The sequence below is a fragment of the Paralichthys olivaceus genome, chromosome 17 (genome assembly GCF_024713975.1).
Source record: "Paralichthys olivaceus isolate ysfri-2021 chromosome 17, ASM2471397v2, whole genome shotgun sequence".
Taxonomy (NCBI): domain Eukaryota; kingdom Metazoa; phylum Chordata; class Actinopteri; order Pleuronectiformes; family Paralichthyidae; genus Paralichthys; species Paralichthys olivaceus.
Genome location: NC_091109.1, coordinates 13949183 through 13970971, shown reverse-complemented (window position 1 = coordinate 13970971; position 21789 = coordinate 13949183). Strand labels below are relative to the sequence as shown.

Sequence of the window (21789 nt, the reverse complement as noted above, 5' to 3'; positions counted from 1 at the left end):
CCCTGACAGAGAAATCCTGGTCACCCTGAGTAGCCAGCCAGACCTAGGGACAGCTGGAATGGACAGGCTGGCCGATCTCAAGTTGCGACTGGGATTGTAGGGAGTCAAGAGCTCCAAAATGTAATTAGGGGCCAGTCCACATTGAGCTTTAAAAGTTATTGAAAGAATCAATCCTGTATTTAGCTGGCAACCAGTGAAGGATTGGTGTTATATCAGACCTACGGTTTGTAGGCAAGCTGCAAACGAGTTACTAAGGTTTGACTAAGGCAATGTATAAAGTGCGCTGCAATAGTCCAGACAGGAAAAGATGTCTGTTGTGATTGCAAACAATAACCATTGGCGAAGAATTGAAATTCCAAACACTGTCAGATATTGAAATAGTGCGCAAGCCTTATTTCCCCTTCGATGCATATGTAATCGTTGCTAGTGAGATATGTCTGAAAAAGCCCGGTGGAAAGGGCCTCTCTTCTCAGTTATAACCGCTCTTTCAGAACAAAATGAAAAGTATGTGGTGGGAGAAATTACCCCATCCTATGGAAGAACACAAGTGTCAAGGGAATAGGTAAAAAGCATTAAATATGCCATAGCAGTATGCAATGATCAATTAGTCACAGAATCCATTTTTTAACCTTTAATTATAATAAAGTGCATTTATAATTAGTAGACTACAGTATGAATAAATTCCGTGTGAATTATTTTAATTGGCAATAAAAAGAGGAATTAGAAAAAAACAATTGATAATTCAAAACGCAAAAATAATTCTAAATTGAATGAATTTAAATCTAAAAAATCAAATTGAAAATGAGGTTTAGAAAGATAAGCAATTAACTAGATTCACAAACTATATTAAGAATTTAATCAGGCATTTAAACATACTTTCCCTGACTCCTGCATTTACAAACTGCATTTTTTAAATGTATTTTACATTGTAATAGCAATGTATTTGGTTTTTTTAAACCCCTCTTTGATTTAAACTATTTATTGATGCATTATTGCCTCAAACATTAATTGTTTTGTAATCCTGTATTTATTGAATTACTTTATAATTTGTTAATTTAAAGATTGATCTTTATGAATCTTTAATTTATGAATGCTTGTTTGTACAATTATTCACCCATTAATGAAAATCTTTATTGCAATTTGTGTGACACTCCTGGTCCTCCATGATGCCCAAACAGCTTTATCTTGGTAATAAAATATAAAGTAAAATCATCACCCTTGTCTTTTTTCATGTTGACTTTTCTCCTGATAAATAGAACGCCCAGTTATACATATTAGGGTTTCAGCACAGGGTTTTTGTTGAACTTGTGAATCTGTGTCTCTCTTCAGGCAAACCAGCAATAGCCCACAGAGACCTCAAGTCAAAGAACATTCTAGTGAAGAAGAATGGTACCTGCTGCATCGCTGACCTGGGCCTCGCTGTCCGCCATGACTCGGCCACCGACACCATCGACATCGCTCCAAACCACCGAGTGGGAACCAAAAGGTAACCTGACCCCTTTCTGATGTAAACAGGTTGTTATCAGATTTGTAAGAGCAGTGGACTTGTGATTGAACAGACCTGTCCTGCGCTCACTGTAGCAGGAGGTTATTGGTCAAAATTCTGTGCTGTATCTTCCACCGCGACATGAGATTCTTTTTGGGACAAACTCACCTCTACTTGGCCGTGCGGGCAGGTGTTCACAGGTTGTAGTGTTTTTTTTTACAGCAGGTCTGAGCTTCAAAACAAGTCACTGCTGTGAATTGGGAGAGTAAATAAAGAAGTCAGGCCATTATTGTGTCACCAAATATTCAATCTTCAAGAGGGGACTCTATTTTAACTCGCAAGGTTCTCAAGATTTCATCTGTGGTTCATATGAGTCATTTTGTCAGTTTTGGCTCGCATGCCATTCCAGAGGGTGGACACAGGTTGTGTTGGTGCTCAGGCCATCAGAGATTTGTTCACCCTGACAGCCGGGGCCACTTGGAACCTCTGGACAACACAGACCTTGAAACGAGTCCTCTGTTTAGTCACCAGGGCAACCACTATGTAGCCTTGAGTCTTTCCTTTGTGTTGTGAAGCTCAAGGAGTCTATGAAAAAAGGAGAAAAGCCATCAGGGCCAACACAGAGATTTATCAGGAATTTGTGAAAGGATCTGTGATGCAGAGGAGGTGTGAGGGCGTACAAGTGTTATCATGTAGTGTTGAGAGACTAGAGCTAAGACAACTGTTGAGGTAAGTGATTCATTAGTTAGTAAAGTGATGATATTTGTGCTAAGGACTGCTGGACGGACAAAAAAGAGCATTTGATTATTTCCCCTAGAGTTTTCTGACATTTATAGATTCATTGATTTATTCTCAAAACTATTTTCAGATTCGGTGATAAAAGATAAGTGTTATTAGCAGTGAAATATACGCATTGTAGCAACACTGTAAACAATTTCCATTACTGCAACTACCAGTTGCAATCCTCCATCACATAAACCGCCCACAGGCATTAGTGCAGATTTACACCCAGAATCATTCCATGGATCTGGAAAGGAAACATTACCCCTCTAATCCTCCCTGCGAAAATTGAATGTTCAGCCCTTTAAATGATGCCAAATTAATTAAACACTCATCACATTTACGGTGAGTCAGCGGCAGCCTAGTGTCTCATTATCTGCTTCCTTCTTTAATTTTTCTCGTGTGGACGTTTCAGGGATTTGTGTATTTTTGTGTTACCATCAATCATCTTTGGTTAACTTAAAATAAATGTTAATGTCAATCACATGTATACGATGTAACATGTTGAAAGATGCATTCAATGTTACTGCTCATCAACTGTGCTAAACAACCAACCCCTTTGTAATCCAATCTATTTTATTTGTTATGCAGCTCCAACACAGTTGCATTGATATAGTTCAACTGTTGTGTTTTTTTTAATTTGGCCCAAACTGTCATTAAACTAATAGTAAATAAACAAAAGCAAACTAATTGGCTAGCGCAGCCCCACATAAATCCAACAGGTTGTTAAGATACAAGTCAAACTTTGAAAAGTCTCTTTATTCAAAGGTTATTTAATTATTATAACACCCACTCAAATACGTTCCCTTGCTTTGTACATTTCCACTCAGCTTCTTCTAGTTCTCCAGACAGAGAGAACTTTCACTTTCCCCTTGTTTCTCTACATCCATACATCTCCTGTTCTGTAATGCAGACCTGTGTAGCTGCAGGGTTGGAAAGGCAGCAGTGCTCTGTTTCCTACACTCTTCCCCCTCCCATGGTGATAGCAGCATAGCTTTTGCTTTGGAATGCCCCCCCTCGCTGTGGTCTTGTGTACGTCTTGCCCCTTCCTCCTCCTCTGTGTGCTGGTTCGATGCTGCGGGTGTATTTCATTGCCTCTAAATGATTCAGGAAGCCTTGGGTCATTGGAGACAGAAGCTGGCTGGCTCTGGATGAAATCCATGTTACATACTGATGATCTGATCCCGACAGTGCCTTTTCTTTTTTAGACTTGTTATCATGATGCCAAGCTTTCAGCAAAGTATCAGCACAAACCAAAAGTTTTGCTTGTTTAAAAACCTATAGTTTTGTGTGAGAAGTGAATGCATATTGTTTTGATTAAAATTGTATTTGTGCAGGCATCTGTTTTCAGGACTACAAATTTTTTTCTGTCCAGCTTTTGGCAGTTTGGGTCCCACAGTCATCTGACTGAAGAATAACTCAGTGACACGTTCTGCCCCTTGTTGTTTTTAATGTTACATACAGTTTTAGTCTATATATTTTTTTTCTTCTTTAGCAAAATAGAATGTCCTTTCTATGCATATATATGTGTAAATATACCTTATTACAATGCCATCAGCATATCATGCATCTTCAATTGAACTATATTTCAGTCTATTGTTTATTCTATCTAAAATCGCAGTAGGTTAAATGTTTATTATTATGAATTAATTAATAAGCAATAACACTCTTGTTCGGCTCAACACACTGTTTTAATGAATATATAGATGACGACAGCTTGCCTTTAAAATGTCGTGTATTTGCTGCCTTGTTGTTTACCACAAAATGAAGCCCTCTCTAAGTTGCTCTTGCTTTCTTTGCCAATATTGCTAAAGGTCTGATGTTGACAGTGTGATGTTTTCCTCATTTATCTGAAGCACAGCAGTTTTCGGATTGGAGGCCATCCATTCATCATGTGTACACGAATCAGTTAAAGAATTTGATTTTGACTTGGTCTCTTAAGCCCAGAGTGAGAATTATTTGATTACACTGCTGAATCCATCTCATTAGAGATCATCAACACTGCGCACATCCATACTCGCAGGTTTAACTCTCACTGATTGATCAGATTTCAGTACGTACAAAGACTGACACCCTCAGAGACTCTGATATGGTCCGTTTTTCAAGGTTCTTCTCATTCCTCCACTGCGCTAATTAAATAACGGCAGCCCAGTGGATGGAACTGCGATGTGGCACTTTTCAAATTGGAAGCTGTATCTAAACTCACATCTGCTCTGCTGCCTTCACATGGCTGCACTGATTAAATGAACTGAAGGGAAGGTTTTCATTGTGACAGATAAGGTTTAAAATTGACCCACTACTATATAGATTGATATATAGTATTTTACTGTCCCCAGTTTAAACTTGTCTCCTGGTTAATCGTGTTTTTAATTTGCATCAACCAGCGTTATTCCACAACTCCTGCTCACTTGCTCCAACTATTTGCTTTAGTCTTTTTGACAGAATTAAGAGAATTGTTCGAGTTTGTCAGTCAGGCGGTCATTTAAACACTGAAGCAGCTTTTGTCTGCAGTGATCATTCCTCCTCCTCCTTCATTCTTATACCTTTCATCTGCTTTCAGTCTTCTTGCAAAGTTTATATGAAGCAATTATGTTGCATCAGTTGTTTGTGTGAGTCAAATCGAGTGAATTTCTTCCGAAGTCAGTCTCTGAGTGTTTTTCTTTGCTCTCTTTGTGTCCCCAGACATGTTTCCTTGTAGAGCTGAAGCAACAGAATAGTAACACACCAGTAAACAAGAGAACATAGGAGACAATGCTTCTGGAAATAATTTTTGAATTTTCTATTATCACTTTAGCATAAATGGGTTCATCAACACAGAAATATTGTATACCTTGAATTCTTTTGGCTGTTGTTGTTGCACACAATGTTTGTTGAAGTAAATTTTGATCAACCTCTGCTCTGAGCAGATGTTGCCTTCAAACAAATTGACTCTGTTTCACGAATATGTAGATATGTAATTGTTTTGCCATTATATCTGTATTCAATACAAAACAAGCAATTGGGAATTATCTATCTAACACCCCAGCATGAGAGAGATGAATTCACATAAAACAGAATTTAAGAAGACTGACATTTCAACAAGAGAACAAAGATGAAAAAAATGACATAACCAAACATCCCTTACACTGATGTCATCAATATATAAAAACAACAGCCTTTCAACATCAAACTGCTGCAGTCATTACTGTGATTATATCTGTCTGGATAAGGATCCATGCAAGGAAGGAGAGATTGTGTTGACAGAAAGTGGCTGATCTAAATCAGTCAGTGGTTACACAGCACATTGTTAGTTTTTTTTGTTCGGTCATACGTTTCTCAGATTTATATACCACAACTCATTTTGCATCAAACATGATGTCATGATAAATGTAAACATTTCAAGTAAAAAGAAAAAAAAAACAATCTAAAACGGAATGAGATATGTAGCTTGTTTCTTCAAGGCCTGTTTAGCATTGTCAAGCTACAAGAACTTGGTTATTAACATTTTCCGCACATTTTAACAAGACCACTATAATTGTGCTACACAATTTTCACATCCATTCGTCTGCACCTTATGACATTTGGTATTTTTTTAACCCTTGTATAATATAAACCTTGGATTACAGCGTTGTGGCTCTCACTCAGTTTCTTTGCTGTACACCGACATGTTGTTTTGTACTGTACATGTGCATGCTGCTCTGGACATGAAACTGTCAAAGACAGAAAAGTACCCACTTTTTATAGTATGCTCGCGCTGGTCTTTGCACTCTACAGCTCAGTACTGTTTCTCCAATAATCTCCATCTGTCTCAGATCATCATTTTAGCAATGGGTGCTTAAATGTGAGAACAGACTGATAACAGTCCATTATCTCTCTGCTCAGGTATATGGCTCCAGAGGTTCTGGACGACTCCATAAACATGAAACACTTTGAGTCTTTCAAGCGGGCCGACATCTACGCCATGGGACTTGTCTTCTGGGAGATCGCCAGCCGCTGCTCTATGGGAGGTGAGGATCAAATGAAAGGGGATGGCAGGGAGGGTGAATCATTGAGTGAATGAATGGGTGGTTGACAGATTAATGGAGGAGGAATGATTGATGAATGGAGCAAGAGAGGAACAGTTAATTATGGAAATATTGGCTCACCATTATTTGCATAGATGGAGGGGTGGATGCAGGAACAGCCAGTCTGAAAACCACCAGAATGTAAAACCAGAATATTAACCACAGATTTTGTTTTCTGGCAGGCATCCATGAGGACTACCAGCTGCCCTACTACGACCTGGTTCAGTCAGATCCATCAGTGGAGGAGATGAGGAAGGTGGTTTGTGAGCAGAAGCTTCGGCCCAACATTCCTAACCGCTGGCAGAGCTGTGAGGTAAGACTTGTGTCGCAGGATTTTGGGGGAAGTTACATTTTTGTTCATTCTTTTTTATCCATAATGGAATGCATGTGGCAATCCACTTTTGCATCTGCATATATATATATATTTTATACATCACAGACTTGTCCGTGGTGAACATTTTCATCTCGCATCTGCTCCCCGGTATTTTATTCCTCTTTAACTACAGTAGCTGAATGTTAAATCAGAACTGTGAGGAGTGGCCTGGGAGAGATGAAGGGGGCCATGGAGAGTTGCGGTGAAGTGAAAGGGACAGATCCATTTGGGGGATTTGTCATTTTATTTTGCTGATATAATAGTCTGCCTCTGAGATTTCATTCAACTGGATAAATGACTTAATCACTTATTATTTACTATGTTTATTTGTATATTCATTCATTTAGCCCCCTCTTATTTGGGCCTTGTGGACACAAATGTGCCTCTTTGCACACAGAGTGGTGATCACAGCAGTTCCATGATTGCACTCGCCGATACTGGCGTGCGCCGCAAATCATTTGTGGTTGTTGTAAAATGATAGCATAATGCCCAACCTTACTGCCTACTCAGCTGACATCTCTGACCTGCTACAGTTTAAACACATTTTCACGCTTCTCTGTGTTTATACATTCATTTTCTTTGTGGCCAATGCAACAGTGTCAAACTGATCACCTCATAATGATACAGTCCTCAAACTGGTTAAATCTTTCTTCACAGTTCATACATTCATTCAGTCTCTTCTGACTATGCCTCCCTTCTCTATCTCTCTTGCTCGCAGGCACAAACACAAACATTGTCATCGGACACATCTGTAAAAATACCATAATTTGCTCTCTGTGAACAGAAATTGAGAGGTTTTTATTTGCAAATAGAGCTGGGAAGTGAGATCTGATCGCATGTGTTCACAGGAGACACATCCAGGATGGATTTTAATGATGGGTGTGAACAGAAGGACATAACGCTGTCCTCTTGTGTTTGGTTCTCTCTGGACAGACGTTAATACCAGGTCTTTTTCAGTAGTCCAGTGGTAGTTTTGATTCTGTCTGATTCTGCACCAAACTAAATGTAGGGGAGAACCTCTCTGCTGAATTGTATGTGCAGCAAAAACATGCAGTGCCATGTCTATCCTTGAAAACTGAGATATAGAAATGTTGCCAAGGCGTCTAGTAATGTTTTATGTTCAACATGTTTGAAAAGTTGTATTTGGCAATAAGCCCAAGAATCCTTCTCAATACCATCACTCATTCATATGACACACACTCTCACACACACAGACACACAGGAGCACAAGCACTCAACTCATTCCCAAAGTCCCCAGAGAGGAAGAAACCACTCAGTGTGTGTGTTGTATCTGCAGGCCTGGGTTTCGGATTTCAAAACTGTACTATGGGCACACACATTTTTAATATTGCTTTCTTGACTTTGTTGAGGGTCATTATGATTTAATTTGAGGTGATAGTGGTGCATGTAAGCGGCATCACTGTGTGGAGGCTCAGGCATGATTGCGCGGTTTGCAGTGTGTCCGCAGGTCTTTTTTTTTTTTGGTATCGAAATGTGCTGACTTGAGATCATCAGAATGAAAACCACCACATTTGCTGACATTTTGTCGCAGTAACAGTTCAATGCATATTCATTCAATGTAGGTTTTTCCAGAAGACATTTTCAGGGGTTGAAGACATAAAAAGTGACACAGGAAATTGTCTCTCGCGCTATTATTCTCAATGAAAGCGATGCCTCTGGGCTCAGACAGGCCATCACTTGAAGATCAGGACAGGGTCCAACTTCAGAACAAGCCAGAGTTGAAGTTACACAGGTCGACACTTTTGCCATCAACCTTAAAACACATTCAGCTTTTGTGTGATTCAACGTAAAGCCAGCCTTTACTTTGCTTCTCTGCAGACTTGGAAAACCTATGATAATATTACATTCATTTAATTCAGCACATACACTCACATCAAAAGTCTTTTCTGTGACCCAGTTCATGTCGTTACATATTTTGGATACACATACAACAATCTAACCCAATGCAGTGTAAAACAGACACCTGCACATAGACTGATGTAGATTCTGAATGAGCTACATGAAGTAGGCACCAATCTTTGCACTTTTTTTTCCTAACATTTTATTTTATTTCTTAAACATGATTCCTGAATCTTGTTCATCCGAGTGCCATTCTTGTTCCAGATACTTCAGGGTACTTACGACCAACCAACTGGGGCTCCTTCAATTAAATTCACGGTTTAAGTGTTTACAGACAAGTGAAATGTGAACATTTCAATTCTGTTTTTGTATTTTCCCACCATTAATGCGCTTTTCAAAGTACCACAGCTTTTATTTGGACTCGTTTAGATTTGCGTCCCAAAACCAGTTTATTCACTTTGTACAATACGAGTCAGCTTCTGTTTTTTGTCTAGACACAGGAATGTCTGAGATCAACTCACACATACCAACCACTAATTGTGCACAACGATGAGTCACAGGCTAACAGGTTCAGTAAGGAAGTGCACATACAGACACAGAGACTGATTTTAATCCATTAGTAGCAAAGATTACTGGGGTTGGAATCTGCCTCCTACAAAATAAGTAGGCGAACCTCAGAATGTATCAGTTGTAGGTATTTTTAGATGCTAAAAAAGGAAGGAAAAGAAAAAAGAGTTTAATAAGCTACCTATCACCAGCAGGTATCATTTGTGCCTGTCATGTTGAGTTATGGGATTCTAAGAATAGCATGCACTTCATTCTGCTGCCTTTTAAAAAGGAAGAATTGTGTAAAAGTCAGATAACAACAACGCCACATAATATGTACAGATTACTTTCAGGTTACACTGTACTACAGGGTTCGCATTGATTGTCTTATTAGAATATCTTATTTAATTGTAATCATGAGAAGCACATTTAATGCCAATAAAGAGTGTATACTGTAGTGTGCACTTAAGATGTTTAGTTTCATAAAACCGCCGGAGACCATCTGACCGGTCCCAAATTCACTCATGACAGCAATCCAAACACACAGCCAGAGATGTAAGCAATTAGCAGTGCTAATTCAGTGGCTAGAACAAGTGCAACAGATGGTGTGGCCCCCACAGAGCCCTGATCTCAACATCCAGTCAGTCTGAGCGTACATGCGGAGATGGTAGACGGTGAGACAGACCAGTATTTATTAGAGGTGTGGACATTTCTCAACTCTTAAATTCATCACGATGCAGACGTTGACGACTCTGCATCGATGCAGAGGCTGAGCACACTCCTTTCATGTTTTCTTCTACGTTCATTGTTTTAACGATGTCTCGCCGCTGCATATTTATAACACCGCTGACCCAGGATCAGGGCAGAGGCTCATTAATGGTCCGGCCATCTCGTGTCAGAGTCTCTGTCGGAGCCCGTTTCCGCCTCACTCCCCCCTGACCTGCGCTCACTTTAACTTTAACAATAAATACCATCACTGGTCACACATAGTTAGGACACGCACAGGATTGACGTTTATGGTGTGAGTGTGTTTGTTTGATTCGCTCTAGAGTTCAAGACACACTTTTAAACCTGCTACACAACACAAGATGTAACGTGACGTGCACAGTCAGGACATCAGTGTTAAAGTGACCGGACTTAACTTGATCATTGCAGAAGAAGCGACGCCCCATTTATCCAGGCACATAAATATGAATTCAGCAGGTTTTAAATAAAGATCAGTTCTAATTGCGATGATTAGAAAACATCAGAGGAGCAGAGTCACTTGTGGACCCTTGAAATAATGCGCCTCAGTGCAGTGGTGCTGCTAAGGAGGGGCCAGACGGGGCCACCTTGATGCAGTAAAGGCTATAATCAGAGTTTGTCCTTTTAAGCTTTAGATGCAACACACAAGTCTGAACTGAATGAATGTTAAATCAGTGCGGAGAGCACTGACCACCGTCATAGACTCACTGGTGTCGTCTGATTTTTGAATTAATTTTTGTAAATTACGGCACACTTGTAATAACAGTAACAGTCTGTACTGTTACTGTATAATACCTTTTAAAGAACTTTCCTAATAAAAACAGAGTTCATGTTTGTCTGACTGATTGTATTAATTGATGACAAAGCAGCCATGTGCAGTAATAGAGAAAATTGACTGCCTAAATGTTATATCGAATCGCTTATAACCTTTAATATTTATAGATAAATCTAAGACTGTTGGCCTTTGTGTAGCTATGAGTTGGCATTCTAGTTTCTAATGTATCCAGTGATACATTTTTTACAGAAAGCATGGGCACAGCAAAAAAAGAGCACAGTTAAAGAACATGATGAAAGCCTGGTTACTTTCCCTGGATAAATGTACATTTCACTCTCTTCTATTGGCTTTTCTTATTGTGTGAAGCCACTTACTGTGATCAAAGCGACTCGATTGAACGAATATATTGTCTGACAGCAACTGGCTGTACCCATTGTCTTTTCTCGTCTTTTTATTTTGCTGCTAAAATGGGCCGGCTCTGACAATTAATTCAACTCTACAAAGGAACCTACAAACGGGCACTATTTATATTTCATATTTCTCTTGCTCACTTCTCTCTTTTCTCACTGACACAAACAAACGCAGTTTCATCAAACACAAAACATTATTTCGTCTTCATGAAGATAATTATCGTGTTTATATGCACTCAGAGCAGTGAAAATAATGCATATTGCCCAACCCTGTCAAGATCCCAGTGTGTATGGAATGCTCGTTCAGAGTCAAGTTTAGTACAGTTGTACCTCTGCGTTGCTGTTGAAGACATTTATTTGAAGAGTGGTGGGGGTTTTCAGTAAATGTGACGGTGGTAATATAAAAAGTGTGAGCATGCGCGTGGGCTTGGCATTGGTCCACCTGATGAAAGGGGGACTAAAATGTGTTGGGTGCCTTGATGAGCACTTTTGAACATTTTACAGATGATTCATAAGCGTCTCAGCAGACAGACACAGCGAGAGACTGACAGAAAGTGAGACACGAACAAACATCGACTCATACGTGCCAGATGCTGTTTACAGCCCCAACCAACAGAGATCTGAAGAAGTTCGTGTAAACTTTAGAGGCTTCGGCTCTCTGTCGGTCCAGTCTGTTTACAATGTCTCGACACAAGTCGTGACTTAAGTTGCACTTGTTAAAAAAAGTTTCCCAGAATAAGCAAAATCGAACCAAAAATGATTGGTCTAGTTTGTCTCTGCTCTTACACAAACCCTTTTCTTGCTCAATTAGTGATTCCTGAAGATGTAATAATGGTAAAAGAAAGAATAATGTGGCCTGAAGTGTTTGCTGAAAAACAGAAACACATTTCGAATGGTCATTTACTCAAACTGGAGCATATCGTACAGATGCAGATGTGAGAACAGTGAAAATGATTGAAAGTTTAGTCTCAAACTGGTAATATTACCTTTTCCAGTCATTTACTTTCAAGAGCTTTCAACAGCATCTCATCCTTCATCAGTGTTTGGAGTTTACGTGGTTGTTTGTCATGGCAACAGCTCAGTTTCACACTAACTTACATTATGACAGCTGTGCCACAGTTAGCATTTTCCTGTTTCTTAAAAAAAAAGAACTGTCCAACACGTTCAGTGTTTCTCTTCATCATCTCGCTCTAAAGACCTTTCAGCATCATCACATCTGTCTCTATTTATACTACAGATGATTAGTGCATTTCCCAAGACATCACACTGCTCCAGAATGATGCTGTAATTATGTCACATTAATGTTTGTCCTCTCTCTCCTCTACAGGCCCTGCGGGTGATGGCAAAGATAATGAGGGAGTGTTGGTATGCCAACGGCGCCGCCCGACTCACTGCACTCCGGATCAAGAAAACCCTGTCCCAACTCAGCCAACAGGAGGGAATCAAGATGTAGACGCAATCACCAAACACACACACACACACACACTCACACACATATCTCTGACTGGCATCTATATCTTTAGTGTAACAGCATTACTATCTTCAATATTATTCATCGATTCTTCCTCCACTTTTGTTTGAAGGGAAGTGAAGAATATTTTCCAGCTTTTTCAAAACCCATTTCATTAACCTATTAGATCCTACACCTGAAACTCAGGAACCATTCGTGTGTGTGTGTGCTGCACTGGGCTGACACACACACATGAATGGCTGGATCTATGGATGGATGATGGACAGATGGACAGATTAGATGGTTGTTTCTGAAGAGGATAAAGGCGTCAAAGGAACCCTCAACTCATTCTCCCACATGTTAATTCACTACATTCATCGCAAGACGTCTCTTTCAAAGATAAAGGCAACTGGTGTCCCGCTCAACTCCCGCCTCCACCGCTCATTACGCCCCCAGCCAATAAGAGCTCACACCTCCTCAACTCTACTCAAGTCCAGACAGGGAGCTGATCATCAGCCGGGAGGCCTCTGAGCTGCCGGAGCTTCACTTTCATGTCCTCATATCTTCACTATCATCTCCTGATTTATACATTTGCATTTCACTCTTTACTTTGGACATTAAGCTACTCTTCAGTGGGGCTGCAAGCCACTCATTTACATCTTTGAATCATTATTAAATGATGGAATATTCAAAGGGCCTGAGTGTAAGAAAAGCATGGACCCAACACTCAGAGACTGTTACATGCGTACATACATTCTATAATGGATGTAGTAATATGCACAACTAATCTAACAAAAGAAAATCTGTGAATATCTATTTAATCAAACACATTTGAACGCAAACAAATTCTATTCGCTTTTTAAATATAAGCAACAGAAAATGGCATCGTATCGTTTAACCACTGCCACATACTTATTGTTTAAATTTCAATTCCCCTGAATCAAAGCAGTCAAAATTAAAATAAATAGTTTAAGCTAAGGAAACAACATTGGAGAAACATTTCCCATTTCATGATGATTCAGCAGTTTGTTGTGTGAAGTTGTTTGCAGCCCTACTCTTGAGTCATGGTACAGTAGCACTGGGGACTGAAGCGAGGGAATCATGGGACTGTGTGTGCGCTGCTCTGTGGGGTTCACACACACACGTCGGCTTCTTCTAGTTGAGTTGTAAAAGCAGAACCTCTCATCTCTGCAAGAATTTTGCACCTGTTCTTTCTTCTGTTATTGTGTTTCCCCGTCTCCCGTCATGTTGTCAGGGAGTCGGACAGGTCAGTTTAATTTATTGTATTTTTTTTTTTTTTTTCTTTTGGTGGCAGGGGATCTTTTGCAAAACTTAACAGGACATGATGACCTCATTCATTTTTGGCGAACATGCTGCAACATATGCAATATACAGTAGATAAATGTGTCTATTTTCTATACTCTGCTAAACCACAAACACCAAGAACAACAACAACAACAACAATCAGCTGCCACCATGCCTTCCAAGCCAGCTGTTACCGGAAAGTGCCAGTGCTTTAAAAACCCAACTCCTCTCATGTCGGCTGCCGTGGAGTGTGTGTTCTCGCGTGTATGCAGCTCTATGCGTGTGTGTATCAGAGAAGGACTGCGGGAGCCCGGCCGAGCACTGCAAGCTTGTACTATGCACACCCAAGAATAGGTACGGAAAGCAAGAAAGGACACGCTGCACGTCACAGCACCCGCAACCCAGCCGACACCCTGGTGCCATTTCGTCAAACCCACATCTCCCCACCCCCTGACACCTGAACACCTCAGCAACAACTCATTTTACAGCTTCTCTACTCAGCGGACTGAGTCTGGAAACTAAGCTCCAGCACCTCAAACTGTGTTCAGTTGGAAAAACACACAAAAAAGCTTGTGGCGATTTTCAAAAAGAGACAAAGACTTGTAAGCATTACTGTCGTCGCCCTATAAATGTAAACTCTTGGATTTCTGATTTCTGTTTTCACACGTGTTTGCGCCGCTGACTGCGCAGCAGCACGGATCAACCTTTTAAGTGGTTTCTTCTCTTTAGGATAATCCACAACAAAAAAATCAGTGAGGTACATTCATTTAAATATAGCAAACGGATATTTACTAAGCCATAGGTTTTCCAGGTGTATCTTTTTTCTCTTTATTTGTGGCAAGTTGTTTTTCTACTAGAATGTACATTTATGAAAAACAAAAGATGAAAAAAACAATGGACACTTATGTCATTTCAGCTTAGCAAGCCTTAAGGGACCAACGCAGAGGAGTCAGGATCTGCTCTTATTCTTTTTCCTTGTTATTGTTTTCTAATCTTTTGTGAGATAAATACAAATCATAGGGATCCATGATATATGATCATGGATCTTTATGATAAAAATAGTGTCATGATTCTATCTAAAGGATAAAAAAAATATAATGTAGCACCTGATTGAATAGTTTGTTAGTTTGTTTTGTCTTGTTGCCAAAATTGCCATACATCTAAACCCATTCTCTTAATTTACAGAATTGTTTCCATCTGAAGCATAGTTCGTAATCATAATTACAATATAAATACAAAAGGTATTAAAAGGTCAACAATGAATACACCCTGTACATGAGATCTGCCAGACAGTGTTATTCTCAAAAAAAATCCCACAGTCCCTTGATTGTTCAGCAATAAGTGCACTTCTGAACCACTGCAGGGTTTTCCTGTGTGGCAGTTTGGATGTCGGTGAGTTCGTCTTGTCTTCATTGTTTTTCTGACATAATGGATACATAACCTATTGATGTGCTGCTACCTAGTTGTCCACCTCGCTTTTCCAAGTCGAGGTGAGAGCTGCCGTTGGATGTAAATATCCTCAGATTGCCTAAATCTGATCATTCTGTGCCATGTTGCTCGGACGCAAATCCAGCACATTTGTCAGTTGTTAGGCAGTCTTCTCAAAGATTCGCTGATGTGTGTTGAAGCAGTGTTTGCAGCCGCTATTTCTGGAAGAGCGGAGAGTCCGCCTCTCTCACCGCAGCAGCTCATTTCACTGATGAGCTCTCTCAAAGTGCACATCAGTTCAATCAGTTGTTGCAGAATGGAAAGCTGCAACCTCCATTGACCATGTCTGAAAACCACCGTGCCAATCTTTCAATGGGGTTCTAATGGGGTTCACAGGAGCTTGTTCTCTCCAGTTTGAGGCCCACACAGTTAAAATGCACCTAGAGGCAGTTTGCCCCGCTCGAAGCCTAAGTTCAGACGATTCGATGCAAAAGCAAGGACATCTTTTTTCAAAACAATCAAAACAATCAAACAATAAAACCTATATTAATGGCTTGTAGCAACTGATCATGTAATAACAAACATAATATTAGAATTTGTCTAATTCCTGCCTAAGTAGACTGAGTTTTTAAACCAGTAACTGCAACTCCATGTCGAATGAAAACAAACTAGAATCTCTATCAATAAAACTCATACCTCCGTCAAGGACAAGAAGATAGTAGAAATATAACATAAAGAGGAAGTGATCTGATGACCTGAATGATTTGACGCGTTTTGCCTTTGGGCAACCATATGTTCACAATTCATTTGGCCATGAGAAAATATTTAATATGAAATCATAAATTGATAATAGTCACCACCGGGCACCACCCTTCAAAGAAAGAGGAAAATATAACTGATTTACTGATCCAGTCTCAGACTATCAAACTATGAATTTGGAACTGTGATGCAGTTAACAATTAACTTAACTGTAGCCAAAATTACCACATCAAGTAGTTCACAAAGTTGAGGGATTTGGAAATCTTGGCAGTTTAGAGCTTGCCAAAATACACAGTGACCAAAATTGGCTAAAGTTGGGACATCTTAACCAAGCAATAAAAAAACGTGGGGGATTGTGAGAGTCTGAGTTCTGGAAGCTGTTAGTTTGTCTTCAGGACAAAGAAAAGATTTAGTCAGGCTTTGGATCAACATGTAGCTCTGTCTATTTTTCACCAACAGTATGTCCCAACAGTTATAAACATAGAAAGTAAAGAAAGTTTAAAAAGAAAATCATGGATCCCTGCTTTAATCTGAACATGCACAAAAATGTATAGGGATCTACAGAGGCCAAGACCCCAGTCCTCCACCAAGTTTGATGGAAATTAGTTTGGTAGTTCTTTTGCGTAATCTACTAACTTGACGGAGGTACAAATAGAGCTTGACGGTAAAAAGTTATTCATTTGTTAGAGTGCTTTTGAAAGTAGCCTGCAGTCTTTGTCAGCAGATGAAGTTCAGTCAGTTAACTCATGGAATTAATTATTATGTGAATGTTGAATATATGCAAAATGTATCTTAGGCTTCAAGACTTTGATGGTCAATATCCGAAAAGAAACCTGAAGCCGGGCACAGCAGGGAATCAGAAGTAGTGTAACCCAACTAATTCAAAGTAATGTTTGAACAACAGTGAGCTTTATTTGCTGTGGTAGAATTGAATAGGTTGCTAAATATATCTGGCTATAATATCCACAAACTGTTGAAGAAATGACATATTCAGTTGCTACAGGTTTTATTCAGCAATTCCCTTGTCCTTGACAAATTCGGTGAAAAACCAGTTTGACAAATAGCTGTTCAGGTGTAACATACCCACCTGTGTACCACTGCTCGGAGTTGCTGTGAATGCAGAATTCCCAATTATGTAGAAATGTTCAGCAGTGGCAGAAGTGACTTATTAATTCTTGTAAATACCTTGTGGAGTAGAAAACAGAAGAAAGCTATCCTAATATTTGAAGAAAGTAAAGTGGATATTGCTGCTATATTAAATAGAAAAAGGGTGACAAACTATGCTGAATTAAATGTTAAATGTGTAAACTAGTGGTCCAACTGGGCCTTGCCAGGCGAAACCAGGGCCAATTCTTCTTCTTTCTAAGCCATGCGGGTGGCAGGGTGAGGGATTGGTGGTGGTACACGAAACCCTAAATTTTAAATCTCTACGCATCCCTTTAAGAAAGCCCTGGCTTGTCCGACTGGGCCTCTGGGTAAGATTTAAACTGTACAGTATACATATTTCATTTCAATGTCATTCTCTGGGACAACAAAAGCTCAACTCAACAGCACCTCTGGTATGCCTCTACTCGGACAACCTTCATTCTGTCTTAAAGTCACCAGCAGCCTTGTACTTTTTCTTTTCAAAACCCAAGATGACTTAACTGTAAAAAAATGTTTGCAGCCAATTCTTGTTCCTCTTGTGTTCTTTATAGAGCAGTCGTTCTCTCTATCTTGCCTTTCTCTCTTGTCATTCCATGTTGTCTAACAGACAGATGTCTCTTTGCTACAGGGGCCACACTTCATTGCAGTCAGTTCTCTTGCCTCACAGCTCCATGATGGCTGAAGCAACTCGCATCCATCCCTGCCAAAATTTTATTTCCATGTCCCTCTGAACTCAGAGTGCGCTTGAAACAATCCAGTGTGTATGATGCAATGGATTGCACAGGTTTTTCAGACGCTCTCTCCTTTAAGGCATTCATGGTGTTGCCCTCAGTTCTACCCAAGACAAGAGACAGAGTAGTCACTTTCAACTGTCTCACGTCCGTGCTGCACACTCGTCAACTTGTTAGGTTTGGAAAGTTCTGAAACTTGTCGGACACAGCCAAGTTAAGCATACTGCTTTTAGTAGTAAATTAATATAGCATTAGCATTATAACATTTGTTTGTTAGGGGGGGTAAGGCAAATTCATAATTGATGCTGCAGAACCAGAGGTATTATCTTTTTAATTCCACAGTTTTCTACTTTTTCTACAAAATCTGGTGCCTACATTGACCACAATGCAACTCAACCAGCAACACTTGGATCAGAAATTTAAGAGTGGCATGCTAATAGCAGCTAATCTAACCTTTAGCTTCAAGCAGAGATGAGGAGAAAGTAACGGAGGTCTGGTTATCTCAAATCTTTTTCAGGTTACTCAAAACAGGGCTGCATCCAACACACTGTAGTTTGTAGGTTTCTGATGCCGTCAGTTTGACCAACAACACGAATGTCTTCCAGGAGAGACTTTCTTAAGTGTGCGTCTTTATGTGTATGTGAAAGCAGCGTTTACAGGCTGCATGAAATCACTGAAAACTTGTTTTGTTTCAAGCATGCATTGACCTCAGGGGTATAAAAGCGGCCATACTGTCAGCTGTACCTCCTTTTGTTTGGAAATCATTGGGGTTTTCATAATTTGTGGGTTATTTGGGTCAGACAGTTTTGATTGGTTATTGCAATCACAAAAATTTAAAGAAAACCCACTGTACCTCCCCTTTGTGAATCTCACCCTGTCTTTTCTGTGTGTAGCTCAGATTGAAGGTGGGGTCACCGTACACTGCTGATATGCAGCGTCCGTACAATTTCAAACCTCAGTTCCCTGGTCAACACAGGTGAAGGTCACGAGTGGGAGAAGCGTCACGGCTGAGCCATTTAGTGACTCAAACCCAGACAAATATGCAGTCTTCTCACGCAACACTTTTTAACCAAGAAAGGTGGAAAACAAGAGTTTTCTTCTGCTCTTTGAACATGGATGGATGGACCAAGATGGAGAGGTTAACATGAACTATGCCAGCAGCTCTACCGCTTCTAACCACGCACTGAGAAATTCCCACAGCTGTGAATGTATCAGACCTCTCAGAGTAAATAACCGATCTGAGCACAACCTGCATAGCTCAACCCAAAGGTCGTGGCAGCAACTTAGTGAGCATTGCAAATATCCGCCACACGCACGGGTCTGTTTCTATGTCTCTGCCTCTCGTTATGCAAAGTCTGGGCCAACCATGTTCGCCCACTCAGTCCCCCTGGATCACCAGGATGAATGACCTTACTATGCTCGTATGATCCACACACTGTGAAGAGGTCCGTGTTAGGGTCAAAAGATTAAATCGTTCACCTTTCGTGGTTTCCCTCTATCGTCTCGGCGGAGACCTGCTGTGTGATGGTCTCTGCTGAAGCATCGGCAGTGCTTAAAGGCCAGGGAAGTGTTCTAGGTCGATGTGATCAGGGGTTTGGGTCACTAAAGGGCTCAGGCTCTGCTCAGTTACAAAGTTTGCTTCTCCAGGTCGATGCTGCTGTGAGGCCTTTGGGTGGCAGAAAGCTTTATCATGTTTTATTTGGTGCCTAAGTTTGACAAGACTTCTTTTACCTTTCACCTCAAATGACAAGACTGCATGTGATTGTGTCTGCATTGATGTCTGCATTATCTGCTTAATAGATATCATCCAAAAGCTGAGATCTTAAAAAAGCATAATTAACATATTAACAAGGTCACTTAATTGAAAAGAAAATACCTCCTTTTAAAGACCAATGTGTTTTACCTCACTGTATATATATATTCTTGATTTGTTTACTCCAAGTTTGCAATTTATCTTTCTCTTTTGTTTCTATGAAATGCTTAAAAAAGTTGAAGAGAAAAATTCGTTTTTTCTTTTCAATTGTACTTTTTTGTCAAATGGCATTGTATTGTGTTTGTGTTGTGCCCAAGCAGTATACTATTCCTCTTTTACCATGCTCTGTATATGACCTGTTGGTTGTGTTCTGCGTGAGCTGTACAGTCAAAGCGCTTTACAAATGTCCAAGCCCCCTTCTGAGCTCTGGTTAAAAAAAAAAATGCCTTGTTCAATATATTCTTTTGTTTAACGAAAAAAAATTGAAAAAGAAGAGTCAAAGTGGAGGTGGAGGAGGCTGGAAGTGAGGGGAAGGACTTTATACCCCTCAACAACTGTCGAACCCTCCTCGCCCCACAACGCTCTTGGATTTCTAAACATATTATAATCTTGACTTTTTTTATATAGTATGTACAGATGAATGAGAGATCAGCATAGGAACTAGAGGATTGACACTTATGTTAACTTCTAACATAGCTGGAGTAGAAAATGGTGTGAATAAAGAAACAGAGTTTCACTACAAGTTTTGTCCTTATTTATTGGTTCAGCAGCAAACCATCATGACGATCCTCCGCAGAACAGAAATCTTGGAACTGGATCTCTGGAGTGTTGAGACTGATCTTTGAACATGGTTTAACTAATCCAGATTAAAGTGATGTCAGCCAGCTACAATAATCCAGATCATTCTTACCGTAGTTTGGTTCTGAAGGCTGATCTTTTCAAATGCAACAAACAGATTCATGATGGCTCCTCAGACCTGTGTGTGTATCTACCATTTATCAGAGGGAGGCAGTTTTATTTATAAGCACCTTTCAAACACAGAGGTAGATTCAAAGTGTTGTACTGATGTTTAAAAAAAAAAAAGACAAATCTGAAGGCACAGTTTGAGCACTAAAAAGAGTAAAAAAATAAAAGGGATAAATCTATCAAAATATAGAAACAAGGTGAAAGGGAAAAAAATAACAGTTGGATAATAAAATGAAAATAGAATTAAATACAATGATGGAATGACCTTGTGAAATAGCTCATTTAAAGGCACTTGTGAATAAAAGGTTTTCAAACTGATTTAAAAAAAATTTAGAATACACCATAAGGCAGTTGGTTCCAGCTCTGTACTGAATAGTGACAAGAAGCTGCTTCTCCATGTTTAGAGTGACCCTGGGCACAACTGGCAGACCATTCCCCAGTGATCCAAGGGGTCTTGCAGGGTTCTATTGCACTGTCTGTTATGTATTTGGGAGAAAAACCTGTTAAACTGAAGCGTATTCACTTGAGGCTAATTCACCAATATTTCCCATCCATCCATTACCTATAAAGGTCACAGGGGGGGAGCTGGAGCCAATCCCAGCTGACGTTGGGCGAGAGGCAGGGTTACACCGTGGACAGGTCGCAAACCAATCACATTCACATGGTCACTTAGAGTCTCCGATAAACCCAACCCCAGTCTGCATGTCTTCTGACAGGGGTTACAGTGCTAACCACTGCCCTGCCATGCCTTCAGCATTTTTGTTTTTATTCCCTAACATGATCACACTATTACTGGAGTGTGGTTTATGGTGCATAAGAAATCTAAATGTTCCTCCAAAATATATATCCTCATTTTCACCGACATGCAGAGTTATGGCTTTGAAACACCACAATGCACAGTTGAAATGGTGTAAACTGCCGACACATTTAAGCCGTCTTTCAAACATGGCCTTGGAGAATTGGGTCTTGAGTACTCTCTGCACAGACGTGTAGACAACAGCCACAGATTTGTTCCTGAGAGTTCAGGGGAGGGGGGTGGGGGGTGCAGCAGGCAGAGGTTTGGATGTAAGGTAATAATTCTGCTGCAGGGATCATGTGATTTTGTTCATCACATCCACACGGCGTCTGCTCTTATCACCACAAACTCTTTGTTTGTGTCTTTAATGAGAGATGGAGAATTGCTCCACTTTTTCATGCAGAGATATTTGCATTCTGGGGGGGGCGGGGGGGCCAA

The 21789-nt window shown here is 40.1% G+C and overlaps 1 protein-coding gene across 1 annotated transcript in view; it reads left to right on the top strand.

Annotated features, from left to right (window-relative positions):
- tgfbr1b (transforming growth factor, beta receptor 1 b) overlaps window positions 1-20331 on the top strand; it is a 55833-nt gene extending 35502 nt beyond the window's left edge. Inside the window, exons 6-9 of the mRNA XM_020101418.2 lie at window positions 1330-1486; window positions 6128-6252; window positions 6492-6622; window positions 12345-20331. Coding sequence (XP_019956977.1) covers window positions 1330-1486; window positions 6128-6252; window positions 6492-6622; window positions 12345-12470 — 539 coding nt within the window. The 3' untranslated portion in view covers window positions 12471-20331. The remainder of the gene's footprint in view (window positions 1-1329; window positions 1487-6127; window positions 6253-6491; window positions 6623-12344) is intronic.
- Window positions 20332-21789: the final 1458 nt, after the last annotated feature.